This window comes from Microtus pennsylvanicus, chromosome 8 (assembly GCF_037038515.1).
Source record: "Microtus pennsylvanicus isolate mMicPen1 chromosome 8, mMicPen1.hap1, whole genome shotgun sequence".
Lineage (NCBI taxonomy): Eukaryota > Metazoa > Chordata > Mammalia > Rodentia > Cricetidae > Microtus > Microtus pennsylvanicus.
The window spans coordinates 22894382-22909497 of NC_134586.1; the positions used below are offsets into that span (position 1 = coordinate 22894382).

General features: G+C 44.3%; 1 protein-coding gene across 2 annotated transcripts in view; it reads right to left on the minus strand.

The window, feature by feature from the left end:
* Ano2 (anoctamin 2) overlaps window positions 1-15116 on the minus strand; it is a 362201-nt gene that overhangs the window by 256152 nt on the left and 90933 nt on the right. For both annotated transcript variants that reach the window (XM_075981962.1, XM_075981963.1), the window contains one exon: window positions 13321-13419. In XM_075981962.1, coding sequence (XP_075838077.1) covers window positions 13321-13419 — 99 coding nt within the window. The remainder of the gene's footprint in view (window positions 1-13320; window positions 13420-15116) is intronic.

Genomic DNA, 15116 nt, shown 5'->3' on the forward strand with positions numbered 1-15116 from the left:
TGCTCACAGACCTGTGTCATCTGCATCATTATTGCATGGCCCCATCCCATCTCAGCTTCTCCCCCAGAGCCACAGAGTGTAGGTACCACCGTTCTCCACCCACCCCGCTGCTGATAGTGAAGCAGAGAAGCATGGCTGTCAGCGAAATAAAAGTCAAAACATTCTGCCCTCTTTCCGGCTATTTAAAGAGTAATCAAAGAGCATGCACCAAAGCATGGAGATAGGAAATCTAAACTCTCCCTGTGCAGCGTGCCTATATTAAAAACAAATGCTCAAGATTGGGCCATGACAACAGACAGCCCCACCTCCAGTCATCCCTATGTAAACAGCTATAGCTCTAGCCTCATTGATGATGAGACTAGAGTCTGCCTGGAGATGCATTCCAAAGACTGGGCAGTGACTCCTCTCCCCACAACCAAGGATTTACATTCTGCGAACTGCAGGAAAAGTCATGGAGTTTCTCCTGACATTTTATATTTATTTGGGGGTTTGATTTTTTTATTTTTATTTATTTATTTATTTATTTTGAGATCTCACTATGTAGCCCAGACTGGCATGAAACCCGTGATTCCCTTGTCTGGCCATCTTTCTGTATTGACTAGTTTCATGTCAACTTGACATTTCAACAAGCTAGATTCATCAGAAAAGGGGGAGCCTCAACTGAGAAGATACCTCTAGAAGATCAGACAGTATGCAAGCCTGTAGGGCATTTTCTTAATTAGTGGTGGATGCGGGAGGTCCCAGTCCAATATAAGTGATGTCATCCCTGGGCTGATGGTCCTGGGTCCTATAATAAAGCAGACTAAGAAAGCCATGAGTAGCAAGTCAGTAAGCAGCACCCCTCTATAGTCTCTGCATCAGCTCCTGCCTGCGTGTTCCTGTGCTGTTTGAGTTCCTGTCCTGACTTCCTTCAATGATGGACTATGGTGTGGAAGTATAAGCCAAAAATAACCCTTTCCTCCCCAACTTGCTTTTGATATGGTTTCGTCACAGCAATAGAAATCCTAAAGACACCTTCTGATGTGATTACAGATGTAGCCCTCTCCACCCAGATTTCCTGACTTTGACTTTCTAAGTTTACCAAAGTATCAGAATAATCCCAGTGAGTAAACAAATCACCACTTGAAGAAGGAAAGGAGTAGTTTCTACGACTGAATTTCACTTGACAGGAGACAGTTCTGTGTAGTGGCATTTCATTTGTATTTTAATAAATAAAGTTTGCCTAAGGATCAGAAAAGTAAAACAGTCACACTGGCCAACCTTACAGACCAGACCACAATGACACACACCTTTAATCCTGGTAGCCACATTATCTTACCACAGAAACCAAGCGGTAGGATGCATGCCCTTAGTCCCAGAACTAGAGAGGATTATAAAATGGGAGAAGACACCTCTCTGTCTCAATCTCATTCTGAGGTTTCCTGAAGGCAGGATCACCATTTTTGGACTGAGGTCAAGGTAAGAGCCAGTGGCTAGTTGCTTTGTTTTTCTGGAATTCAGGTTGAACCCCAATACCTGTTCCTGAGTTTTTATTATTTGTGCTTCAGTTCTGAACTGAGACATCTATTTGTAGGAGAGACTCTCCTAAGTACCTACCTGAGAGAAGGTTCTGGGACTGAGGAAGTAACAGCCATGTGGCACAATCAATGGTTCAATCCATCTAGAGCATCACTGAGAAACTATTACCTCAATGGCATACAATTATTTTCAGAAAATGCATAAAAATGTGAGTTCCTGATCCCAGAGATTTGGGATACAGGTGAAACCCAAGCATAACTCCCCAAAGCTTCTGGAGAAAAATTTGGGTAAACACTGAGTGTATAGTGACTAAGAATCCAAGAAAAGAGAGATGAATTTGGGCTGAAAAAATAAAGTGGGGGTAGGACAGAGATTGGAGTCCAAAGGATGAGTTGAGTTGGTTTGTTCAGGCAGGAATAAAAAGCCATTCTAGGACATAGGACAAGAATAAGACCTTTTTGGAAGGTCTGTCCCATAGAAGAAGGGGAAGGGAAAATCCACTCTGTGTTCTAAAAAATCAAAATCAAGGAGCTTGTCTAGGGCCCACAGAGAGGAAGAAAGGAAGAGGAAGTTGGAAGAAAGCATCCTGCTGAGCAGGGGAACTCAAAGAAAGGCCAATGATGCCATCAGAGCTAGGGATCAAGCAGCTGTGGGTATGGGACAGGCGGCTGGGCTAAGTGGGACAACTCACCTCAGAGAGACAGCAGAGAAGCACAGGCAGGACAACTGGACTCAGTAGAATGTGAGTGACCCAGAGAGAATCTGTCATCAGGTCCTTCCGCTAAGCAAAACTCTGCATACATATAGGTTAGGAATGTAGATAGGTAGATAGGTAGGTAGGTAGGTAGGTAGGTAGGTAGATAGATAGATAGATAGATAGATAGATAGATAGATAGATGGATGATGGGTAGATGGATGGGTAGGTAGGTAGATGATAGATAGATAGATAGATGATGGATAGATAGATAGATAGATAGATAGATAGATAGATAGATGATGAGTAGATGGATGGGTAGATAGATAGATAGATAGATAGATAGATAGATAGATGATGAGTAGATGGATGGGTAGATAGATAGTTAGATAGATAGATAGATAGATAGATAGATAGATAGATGATGGATAGATAGATGGATAGATAGATAGATAGATAGATAGATAGATAGATAGATGATAGATAGATAGATAGATGATGGGTAGATGGATGGGTAGGTAGGTAGATAGTTAGATAGATAGATAGATAGATAGATAGATAGATAGATAGATGATGGATAGATGGATGGATAGATAGATAGATAGATGATAGATAGATAGATAGATGATGGGTAGATAGATAGATAGATAGATGATGGATAGATGGATGGATAGATAGATAGATAGATAGATAGATAGATAGATAGATAGATAGATGATGGATAGATGGATGGATAGATAGATAGATAGATAGATGATGGGTAGATAGATAGATAGATAGATGATGGATAGATGGATGGATAGATAGATAGATAGATAGATAGATAGATGATGGATAGATGGATGGATAGATAGATAGATAGATGGATGGATAGATAGATAGATAGATAGATGATAGATAGATAGATAGATAGATAGATAGATAGATAGATGATGGGTAGATAGATAGATAGATGATGGATAGATGGATGGATAGATAGATAGATAGATAGATGATGGATAGATGGATGGATAGATAGATAGATAGATAGATGATAGATAGATAGATAGATGATAGATAGATAGATAGATAGATAGATAGATAGATAGATAGATAGATAGATAGAAGACAGACTCACAAGTCAACATCTGCTTACACATGGGACACAGCTTTTTAAACAAAACAAAATTCAGGGTCTGTCTTCCTTACTTTAGAGGTGAAAGATAACAGTAATGCACTCAGAAACCTAATCCTCAACAGTGGAAGAATTATTTAACCCATGCCTTTCCCACCCAGGACCACAGCATCTTGGACGAAGCTCTCCTTGGGGGCTCTATACAGCACTGTTTTGGGGTGTTAGCAGGGCTTCCACAGCAAAGAACATGGAACATAATGGAGCCACTTTCCTCCCTGCAAGACTTCTATAAGTGGTTAAGATATTTATTCTTCTCTCATACATTACTTCCTGACCAGTTTCCATTCCCTCTATTCCTCCCAGTGCTTCCCTAACCTTTCCTCTCCCCCAGATCCACTCCTTCTCTGTTTCTCCCCCTCAAAAGAGCAGGCCTCCAAGGGATATCAACCAATACGGGTTAACAAGCTGCAAGACTAGGCACAAACCCTAAGCTGAGTAGAAGCAACCCAGTAGGAGGGAAAGAGACCCAGGTGCAGGCAAAAGAGTCAGAGACACCTCCACTCCTACTGTGGGGAATCCCACAAGAACAACAAAAATAAACCAGATAAGATGCAACAATGAATGCTTCTTGACCATGTCAGATCACAGACATGTTTCACTGAAAACCCAAGAATATTGTTCTACACAATAAACCTTGAAAAGTGTACCTCCAGACTATACAGCACAGTCTGATCCAATGGCAGGGGTTTTTCTGTTAGTTTGTTTAGGGAGGATTTTGATTTTTTTATTTAGGTAAAGTAAGAAACTAGTTGGAGTCACAGGGACATGGTTTTAAGTCCTTGGATCTCTCCTCCAAGCTAGGAGACCTTGGATAAGTTTATTAACCTCACTAAGAACCAGTTTCCTCATCTATAAGATGGGGCTAAAGTGAGACCTTACCTAACTCATATTGTGAAGTTATACAGAATAATACACATAGGCTTTAACCAACTGGCTCAGTGCATGGTATGATTTTATCATTTCAAATTCAGTTGATTCAAGGATTTGTCCATGTGCTTCATAACTACAAGTCTTTTATTTTAAGGTCCTTCATATTGATCAGTATTGTTCAAAATGGCCTCAGAAATGTTTCTCCTCAAAGTCAAGTGTAGCATATAAAAGAGTTGAATGGACTTTAAATTACACAAATGTCTTTATCTGGAAATGCCTCTTGCTAAGGCACAGGCCTTTACTTTATCAACCTGGTGGTTGTTTTTGGAAATATAAGAATGGGAAATGAATGTTAAATAAGCATCTCTTCTTGATGGTACCCATGCTGGGTCCTTTCTATTATCCCTGTAAGGACCTCCTGACTCATCTGACAGCAACAGAATGTAGAGAAGTGGCCACAGACATGCCAAGTTCAAATAGGAAGACACATAGACAAAGAGCTGTCCATTCCAGACTCAAAGGCAGGGGGCAGTGAAGAAGGTTCAGACTCTGCCAAGTAGATTCTTGGTAAGCAGAGCAAAAGATACCAAAGGCCCCTGTCCTGAGCCATTCATTTCCTGCTTCCAGCCAAAAGGGATGTGTTCACTTTAAAGGACTGCCATCACAGATTGCCACAAACCAAATGACTTGAAATAACTGATATTGTTCTCCTAGAGTTACGAAGGTTACAAGTCTGAAATGAAAGGGTCAGGGGCTATATCCACCATAACAGCACCAAGGGAAAGGTTTTCTATACCCCTTCCAGCTTCCTATGTCCCCAAGTGTTTCCTGGCTCTCTTGTAGCCCTAGCCCCTGAGGACCTCTGTGCCAAATCTCCTTGTGCCTTTCTCTCCTAAGCACATTGGACTTAGGGCTCACGCTGGATCCAGAGTGACCTTTTCCTAAATCTTTGGTTAATAACATCCACAGAGACCCATTTTCCCAGTGGCCCATGTTCACATAGTCCAAAGCCAGGACTTGTACACTTTTTCTATCCTAGTACTCGTTCAATTGCAAAGATCTAACTCCAAAGGGATTTAAAATACAGCTCTTGGGATGGTTCATTTCATGTGCCACCTGGACTGATAAATGGGTGTTGACAGAGGTTTCTATCCCACCAGGTTCCACATCTGTTTAACTCCAAATAAACACATAGAGGCTTACATTAATTATAAACTGCTTGGCCTATTAGCTCAGGCTTCTTATTAACTCTTATAACTTACATTAGCCCATAATTTTTGTCTATGTTAGCCACGTGACTTGGTACCTTTTTCAGCAAGGCAATCACATCTTGCTTCCTCTGTCTGGATGATGACTGCAGACTGAGCTTCCCTTTTTCCAGAATTCTCATGTTCTCGTTGTCCTGCCTGTACTTCTGCCTGGTCATCCCACCTATACATTCTGCCTGGCTACTGGCCAATCAGCATTTTGTTAAACAAGTACAAGAAACAAATCTTTACAGGGTAAAACAATTGTCCCACAATATATGGGTATTCAGACATTTAGTCAGTATTGTGGACATAAATTTGAGGAACCCTTGGGGATGTGATGAGGATTTGATTCAGTAGACGGAGTATACATAGCAGGTTGCCCTCCTTAATGTGGTCTGAAGAGATCAGAAAGGGAGTCCCTCCCACAAATGAAGGGGTTCCTGCTGCCTGAGTGCTTTAAGCTAGGTTTTCAATCATTTTCTTCTTCTTCAGAATTGGACTAAATGTCCATTTTTGCGGTCTTTACAATGCCAACTTTCAGGTTGGTATTCATGCCTTATATTTTCCTGATTTTCAGGATCGAGCTCCACAATTGGCTCCAGGGTATCCAGCTCGCTGACTGTAGATCTTGGGTCTCCACAGCCTTCATAACTGCCTTATAGTGTACCCCCTTCTCCTCTCTCTCTCTTTGTTTTACTATAGAGCCCCTGCTAACATTCATACCTGAATATCTGAGAAACAAGAGACTATATGTTGCCAGACAAGCATGGTCTCCAAAGCAGGACAGAGACTATGAGTTGGGAGTAGGGTTGAACACATCCTGGAGATGAAGTCAGCTAGCCAAACCAGGGCCCTAGAGAGGCAATGACAAGCACCTAAGGACAATTCCCAAAAATCTACAAAGCTTAATGCAATCAATTCTTTCCTTCTGAGGGGTACTCAGGCTAATTAAAATGTCAGGCTGCTTTGGTTTTTAATTGGGATATCAGTTTAGCTTTATTTTCTCACACAAATCATGAAATGTTGATGGAATTTATGTGATCTCTGCTAGGGAAAGGGGGAGGGATCATCCTTTAATAAATGCTGTCTTGTAAACATGAATACTTCAAAATATGGGCTCTGTTGGGGTCAATTGCATCTCTGACTATCTAACCTTTGAGTCATTAGCTCATCAGAAAATTTGCATAAATTATTTTGCAGTACAGCCCTTCCCTGAGCTACATATTAACATTAAATCCTCCATTTTTATCCAAATTCAGTATAAGAAATGTCCCCATAAAGATCATCCTAGGGATAGCTACATCACCCCACATACACCCCCATATGCAGAAGGTTCAGAGAGCATAGCAGAAGAGGGGGAAATTATTATGAAAGCCAAAGGTCAGAAAGGACTGGAGGGGAACAGAGTCTTCTGCACATGACAGAGCCATTGCAGTCATGAACCCACGGCAGCAGCTGCTCGTGGTCAAGCCAGTCAACATGGGGAGGGGCATTGACAAGGCTTCACCACTGATTGAGGAGCTGTGGATGGCTGATGGCTTTGAAGGGAGGGAAAGTCAGGTTTCTTTAAGGATGTGGCCCCAGGAAGCTAATCCAATGCATAAGTGTATGGGAAGCACAAGCTGGACTGGACAGGTTATTTTAAAAGAGGAGGGGCACACAAAGTTGAGGAAGTGGATAGAAGGGAGTGAATTCTGGAGAAGTTAGGACAAGGAGTGAGAGGGGTGAATCTGATCAAAATACAGTGAGGTGATTTGAATGGGAATGGCCCTCATTTGAAAGCTTTGTCACCAGAGTGGAACTGATTGAAAGGATTAGAAAGATTAGGAGGTGTTGACTTGTTGGAGTAGGTGTATCATTGGGGTTGGGCTTTGAGGTTTTAAAAGCCCATTCCAAGCTGTGGGGGAGGGTGTCCACCTGACTGTCTTCCTGCTGTCTGTGGATTGCAAAGCTCAAAGTTGCTGCTCCAGTGCTTTCCACCATGATGACCAGAGTAAGCCCGTGAAGCTGGAAGCAAGCCCCTAATTAAATGCTTTCTTTAGAAGAGTTGCCTTGGCCACAGTGCCTCTTCATAGCAATAGAACAGCAACAAAGACATATATTGTATAAAATTCTCAAAGAAGTAATAAAAATATTATGTTTTTTTATAAATAAAAGATTATGCCGGGCGGTGGTGGCCCACGCCTTTAATCCCAGCACTTGGGAGGCAGAGGCAGGTGGATCTCTGTGAGTTGGAGACCAGCCTGGTCTACAAGAGCTAGTTCCAGGACAGGCTCCAAAACTATAGAGAAACCCTGTCTAGAAAAATAAAAAAAAAAAAGATTATGACAAGAGCTATAGAGAGATGGTTCAGCAGTTAAGAATGCTTGATACTCTTCTAGGGGACCTAAGTTCAGTTCCCAGCATCCATGTTGGATAACTCACAAACACCTGCAACTCTAGCACCAGGGTATCTGACATCCTCTTCTAGCCTTCACAGATTCACATGTGCATACACACACACACACACACACACACACAAACACACACACACACACACACACACACAAACACACACACACACACACACAAGTGCACACACATACATAATTTTAAAATGTTTAATGTATGAAAGTCTTTTTTAGTCAGGCGGTGGTGGCACACACCTTTAATCCCAGCACTCAGGAGGCAGAGGCAGGCGGATCTCTGTGAATTCAAGGCCAGCCTGATCTACAAGAGCTAGTTCCAGAATAGCTAGAACTGTTTGTTACACAAAGAAACCTTGTCTCAAAAAACAAGCAAAAAAAGTCTTTAAAAAAACATTCTAGCCTTATATGTGAACTTGGAACTGATCTCTATGTGGTTGAGCACCTTTAAAGAAAGTTATACTTTGTAATAGAAAAGAGTTTGTCCTTCTCACCCCACAAATCAGTTTATTCCTGCAGCTGCCAAGAGCCACAGTTCCTGTTGCTCTGCCTACCAGGAAGCTCGGCATGAAATTCTGTCTGACCTGCGTCTGACACCTTTACTTTCAGTTTCTATCATCTTTATTTCTCCTGCATTTCCCTACTCGCCCCAGACTGCACAGGCCTTTTTATCTGTCTTTTCATAAAAGGAATCATTTGGGGACTTTTCTTTATTAGTCTCCAACTCAGATTTCATTTTGAGAAGAAGACAATAGAAGCATGCCTGAGACAGAGCCTAGCATAGAGCTCAGGCCTTCCTTAGTTACACCTGTCACATGGCTGCTTCCCCCAGAATGGGCTCCCCCGGCTAGCCCTGCTGAATGGCAAGTCTAACCATCTTCCCACAAGCCTCCCCAATCAAGGCACAGCAGAGCGTACACGTGGACCCATCATGTTGCTTCCCCCTGCTCCCTAGGAATCAGTATTCCCCTCCCCAGTGCACAGTCTAACGGTCATCTCTTCTTGCCTCTCCACAGACTCTGCATCCGGGCTGCTGGCTCCCTAGGTGAGTGGATGGACTGGGCCCGTGTCCCCCAATGCTGCAGATGCTGGCCATGAAAGGGGAGGAAAGGGAAGGAGCAGAGAAGAACCCGAGCCAGTGCCAACCATGCAGCCTGAGATGCATGGCTGTGAAACATGCAGCAGCCGCAGCCTCAATGATGGCAGTTACTGTGGGAGCCATGCAGCCCTGTGCCGGACGTTTTCAGACACTTGCTGATCCCCACACCAGTCCTCCACGGCAGTGCGACTCACGTTTGCGAGACGTGAAGATCTCTAACCTTGCTTTGATAAAAAGGTGTGACCTGCTCAAACAATATCTACTTACATGCAAGGGACACTTAATCTGATGTCTTTATGGGACCCTGGGGGTAGCAAATGGTACCATTAATACCAGTCAATCTGCTAGCAACAGCCACTAAAGTGCTGATGGAGCAGGCAAAAGTGGCACTACCCGTCCCAGCTATGTTTCCTCTCGGGCTGTGTTAATATGATTTTGTGAGCAAGAACATTCCTTTTAAAAGCCCCAGCTGACACACATACACACACACACACGCACACCTATCCTCTGCCTTTTCTCTGCTGGAGGCTTGGGAAATGTGAATGCCAGGGCTGAGAAAGGGAGTATTGCTCACAAGCAAGCGGAGGTGAGGAGCATAGATGTGGACCCTGATCTAGAAAGATCATCTTCATAGTAAACAGAAGGGCTATAGCATCTGCCCCTAAGTCACCCATCTCAAATCTCCCTAGACCTTTCAGGACCAGAGACCAGCCTTCCTACTCCCTCCCGGGTGTGCCTGTGGAGTGTCCCTCACAAAATGCAGGCCCTTCTGTTGTTGTTTTTGGAAAACAAATGCTTCCTTCCAAGATTCCCCCCCCCTCCCAGTTAATATCTGTGCTCAGGACTCTGAGTCCCTGGACACATCACACTGGATCTGTGCAGGTTTGAGATCTCAACTTCATGACTTCCTCCACATCTTTCTAGTCCCTCTGGACCTTACTGGGTTATGATCCAAGCCATCGCCAACCCGGAAGATGCTCAACTGATCCTAAACCGTGCCTCACGTTCCCACCACCTACAGGCCGTGACTCTCTGCTAGTGTGGCTTATTCTCATTTTAGTCACTTTTCCAAACCCAGTTTTCAAAAGAGTAGTGCTCCTCCACAGACAGCCATGTCTCATCCTCCCTAATCCACAGCCCTCCCTCACTGCAGGAAGTGGGTTTAATCTACCTCCAGTCCTGGGATCAGAGTCTCTGATTAATTTTTGCAAACACATGTATCCTACCCAGCACAAGTTATAGCCTCCTCTCTGCTTATACGACCCCCTGTGAGGCCAACTACAAGGCCCCCGAATGCTATGAATATGGAGAACAGCAGGGGCCATGTGGCTGAGCACACAGAAGGATGCCAGAACCTTCCACCTGTGCGGAGTCTGGGACCCAGAACTACCGGGTTAGGGAAAGTGTTTTTCTGGTCCCTGCACAGCCTGAAGGAGTGGTCACAGCCTCACTTAGACCCCCAACTTTCCAGGCAGAGACGTGTTCTGCAGATTGCCTACAATGTACTCAGCCTCCGATGGCTGCCTTCTGTTTGGGTAGGTGTATGCTTCCTGCTGCCCCGACCCTGTCCACAGCTCCCAAGGGCTTGGGCTGCTCTGTGGCCTCAGGGCTCTCCGAAGACTTCATACCCCAGGAGCTGCATCCATGCTGACTGAACATCAGATCAGGAAGGAAGCTGACTGGGGTATGCCAGGAATTGAGAACACTCAGAAAAATAGTTCAAGAAATGGACACAACAACAAACTCTTCCATTTCCACACCACCCATTACGAGCCAAGTTCTTAAAATCACCTGCTAAGCAATGACAGTGGGTAAGATTATGTCTGAATCATAGGCAGGGAAACAGAGGCCCTGAAGAAGAAGCAACACTCTCAAATCGGACATTAAATGAGTAGAACACCCAGGCTCCATGCCTGTTCTTGGGACTTATCCAACATAATGCCTAATGCCTTGTGCTGTCAACGTGGAAAGGGAAGAAGCCCCAAGATGAATGCTTATAAAATGGCTCATCCAGCTCAACTCATTACAAACTCAAGCCCTAACTGTACAGCACATGATGAGTTCTAAATGGCTAATGTATGGGAGCTGCAGCTCAGGACTCAGGTTTGTCACTGATGAAGAGCTATGCTACAAAGCTGGGCAAGGACGAAGCAGAGACAAGGGATAGCAAGCAAGGCTAGCAGGAGGCTGCCTGGGCATGAGGAGGCAGAGAGGGCAACAACACAAGCGGTGCGGAGAAGTGGTTGATGACGCAAAGAACAGAGAAAGAGAGAGCAAGGTGGGTGGTGGATGGAAGGTGTGAGGGAGAAGGGAGACTGGGAGGAGAGCCAAGAAAGCCAAGCGGTGTGCTGGGGATGCAGATGACGGCATACAGTTCTCCAACACTTTAGGTTCTCTGCTACAAGGCTTGCCACGATAGACTCTCCTGCCACTCAAGAATGGATACTAGAGATTTGCTCACCTTCTTCCCAAAGACCAGATAGCAGAGATGGAAACAGAGACCATGGCACAGGTAGAATGGGGTGAAAACAGTATCTGCTATTCAAATGAACCAAAGAAAAAGGACAAGAACATATTGGAGAAAGCGAAAGAGAGGTGAAGGGGGTTGGGCGAGTTAGGATCCTACCAGGAAGACTAAAAGATTGAAACATGGGTTGTATTGCTAAGAGACCAGGCAGACATTGGCTGGGAAGCGTGGCATCCCAGAACAGAGATGGCACATGGATTCGTAACAATAGGATTAGAAATAAGCAAACTAAACCAGAGGATCAAGAACACAGCCATATGGGAAAACCATCAGTGTAAGAAACTGGGCACAGTAGTACACAAATATCGTCGTAGTACTTAGGCAGTTGAGACAGGAGGCGTGCAAGACTGAGGCCAGCCTGGACTACACAGAAAGACTCTCAGTGCTCCAAATAAGTATATAAATAAAAATAAACAAATAATAAAATAATCAAACATATGACTCCTCCAAATTTATGTTTTATCAAAAAAACCTTATAGGTGATTCTCATCTCCACGTTGCTTATTATTTGATTGACATTTGTTACTCCGGTTTAATAAATCATAAGAAAAAAATGTACAGATTCTATTCTTGTTTTTGGAGAATTCCTAAAGTCTCAGACTCATGCTAGCATTAAATGCATGATTTTTGACAGGCAGGAGACCTGTCGGCAGTGAAGACTGTGCACAGCTATTATATTGTTAGCACAGTTAACAATGTAAGTTGGTGTTCATCACTCTAAGGATATTGTCAATACTGAGGATGAGATGGGGAGGCAGGGATGACAGCACCAAGAGGCAGCAGATGCAGGAGTTCTGCTCCTGACCTGGAGGTAGAAATGGTTGTTAGAGTGAGAATCAGGATCTGTGCAAAGGTAAGTCGCTACCTGTGAAACAACACCGCGTGAGGCAGAGACAGCAACAAACGGGAGGTCTTACCCATAGAGCACCACTCAGGGTTAACACAACCACCGCCTATGCAAGTACGTCAGCCCCACTCCTTTCCCTAAAATGCGTGAGGAAAAAGAACGGAAAGTTTGGGAACAAATAATTCTCTTCTCTGGGGAGCTGTTTTGCTGAATTTTGTTGTACAAAGAGACACGAGGAGAGGTGGAGAATTCACTGGGGAGATTTTTAAATTGTGCATACGCTGTTCTAATTGAAAACTACCTCCCACACCATCTACGCTGTGAGGCACCCAGCCCACACAGCACAACCTCCAGGGAATGACTTTTCCACAGCACTGGTTCCCGAGCCTCATTCCATACCAACCGAGCAAACTGCGATCTCCAGGTGAGACACTGGCACCGAGCTTGTGAAAACATCGCCTACATGGTTCCAGTCTCCTCACATGTGGAGAACCTCCTAACTTCTGGAAGAGCAAAAGCCACCACTCCGGCCACAATAGTATGCCCATAGCGTCTTTGTGCTGTTTTCTCCCCCACATCCCTGGCTTAGCACAGCGTGTGGCCTGATCCCATTGCCAGGTTCAACACAGAGAAATGCCTGATGGGTCTAGAACTTCAGGAGCAACAGAAAAAGGCGGTGCAACAGAAAAAATAAATAAAGATGAGATGTTTGGCTTTCCAGACAGCATGGAAGTCTGACAGACAGACAGGCAGACAGACAGAGGGACACCAGCTCTTCTCTGTCCCACCCACCTCCTAGCCACATAATTAGGATCCCTGGGGAGACAAGTTTGCCTTCAACTCCATGAAAGCCACATCCACATGGCCCAGTTCCCAAATCATCCGCAAGCATCCAGCCCTCAGGAGACCCCGAATCCAGGAGAAACAAGTGCATACTTTCTTGGTGGGGACTTTGATCTTCAAGAATTCTGCTTCCCTGGCCAGCACCTGCCACGGGGCGTGGATCCGGACAAAGACAGATCCCTGGCTTTTGCTCTGCAAGATACAAAGGGAAAAGAAATAGAAACACTTGTAAGAATACAGCGAAAATTCTCAGTTCCCAGCTCTAGAAGCCCAGAGTTCCTGTTCCTTCAGTTTGGGACTTTTGTCCCTTTTAAATGTCCTTTGGAGCCAATGTCACACACTCGTACCCAATGTATCTATTCTGTTCCAGATATGCTCTGGTTCCAAAGTGTCTGTGTTCCCAAAGTATAGTCCATGGAGGCTGGTGGGTTCATGGGGGAAATAAAATAATTTTATAAACAGATTTGAAAATTATACAATTATGATTTCCATAGAAACTGCACTAATGCATTAACAGTTGGTCGGTGGGGATTCAAGGCACCAACTTCTCGGCTTGTCTCCAGCCACAGGCTTTATTGCTCACTGATGAAATCTGTGCTCCTCCTCTAGGATTGTGCTGGATGCTTGTCTCAGATCACAAGTGACCACGCAAACCTAAGGGCAAGTGACAGAGACCACGGTGCTTTAAATGCCCCACTCAAAATAATATCAACCCATCAACCCTATACGTGGCCCAGCGTGAGCACAATGTGCGTCTGCATCCCAGGACAAGCAAGCACACTGCCCGTGGATATCACTCAAAGGAACAGACGTGCAGTGATGAACACGGGAGAAAGAGGCAAGTCAGCCACCTGCTTGGCCATGGTCGCCATGTCTGAAATAAATACTTGTCAGATTGTCCCAGAGATTCACCCTCATCTTTGAATAAAAGTAAATTCTAACAGATTTTGTCACCAAAGAATGAAAGAGGATGAAAACTGAGTAGTAAAACCTGGCAAAGATGCCACTGTTTGTGATACCTTTAAAATAAATTTAAAAAAAAATAGTCACAAATACTTTGTGCAGAGAGAAAATGAACATGTTGGTTGTGGATTTTTTCACCAAATGACTATTGGAAACTACATGGAACCTTTGTACCACGGTGGGAAGAAGCAGATGAGGCAGCAGATGTACCGTCTGTATTGGGATAAAGCCATTGAGGTAGATTAAGACCCAGGCTCTAGCCCTTCTCTCCAGAAATGCTGGTTGGGAACAGCTTCCATTCACTCCTGGATACCCATGCCCTAGAGGAGAGGAGGGTTTTCCTGACCAAACACACTTTTGTGAGGCAAGGAATGCGGGGTCACGCTGAGAAGACAGGAACTCCGTGTGCAGTCTGCATATGCGGGTGTCCAGTGAAATTCATTCCCCAGATTCATTTACAGGGAACTGTGCTCTATAATCTTGGTTTGGGGTAAAGATAACAGTGAAAGCCATGAACCTATAGCCTTGACGGTGACTTTCCAGTGTGCCAGGGAGACCAGCAGTCCTATGCCAGGGGCTGCTTCCCTCTTGGACTATGAAGGTGTTCACACATCTCTGAAATGAAGACAGATATTTTAGAGCTCTCATGATACAAAGGAAGAATACGTATTCTTACATGATGACTCTCTCTCACACACACACACACACACACACACACACACACACACACACACACACACACACACCTTCAATAATTCAGGTTTCCAGAACCTAACACTTCAGGAATGAAAGGTCCCCAGCGTTAAGGCAGAAGAATGAGGAATACTCCAGAAAGGCAGGTGTGATGATTGTCTCTATTTAATAGTCATGGAAACCAAGCAAGGAAGACTCAAGTGATTTATTTACCCAATGTTATGAAAAGAACT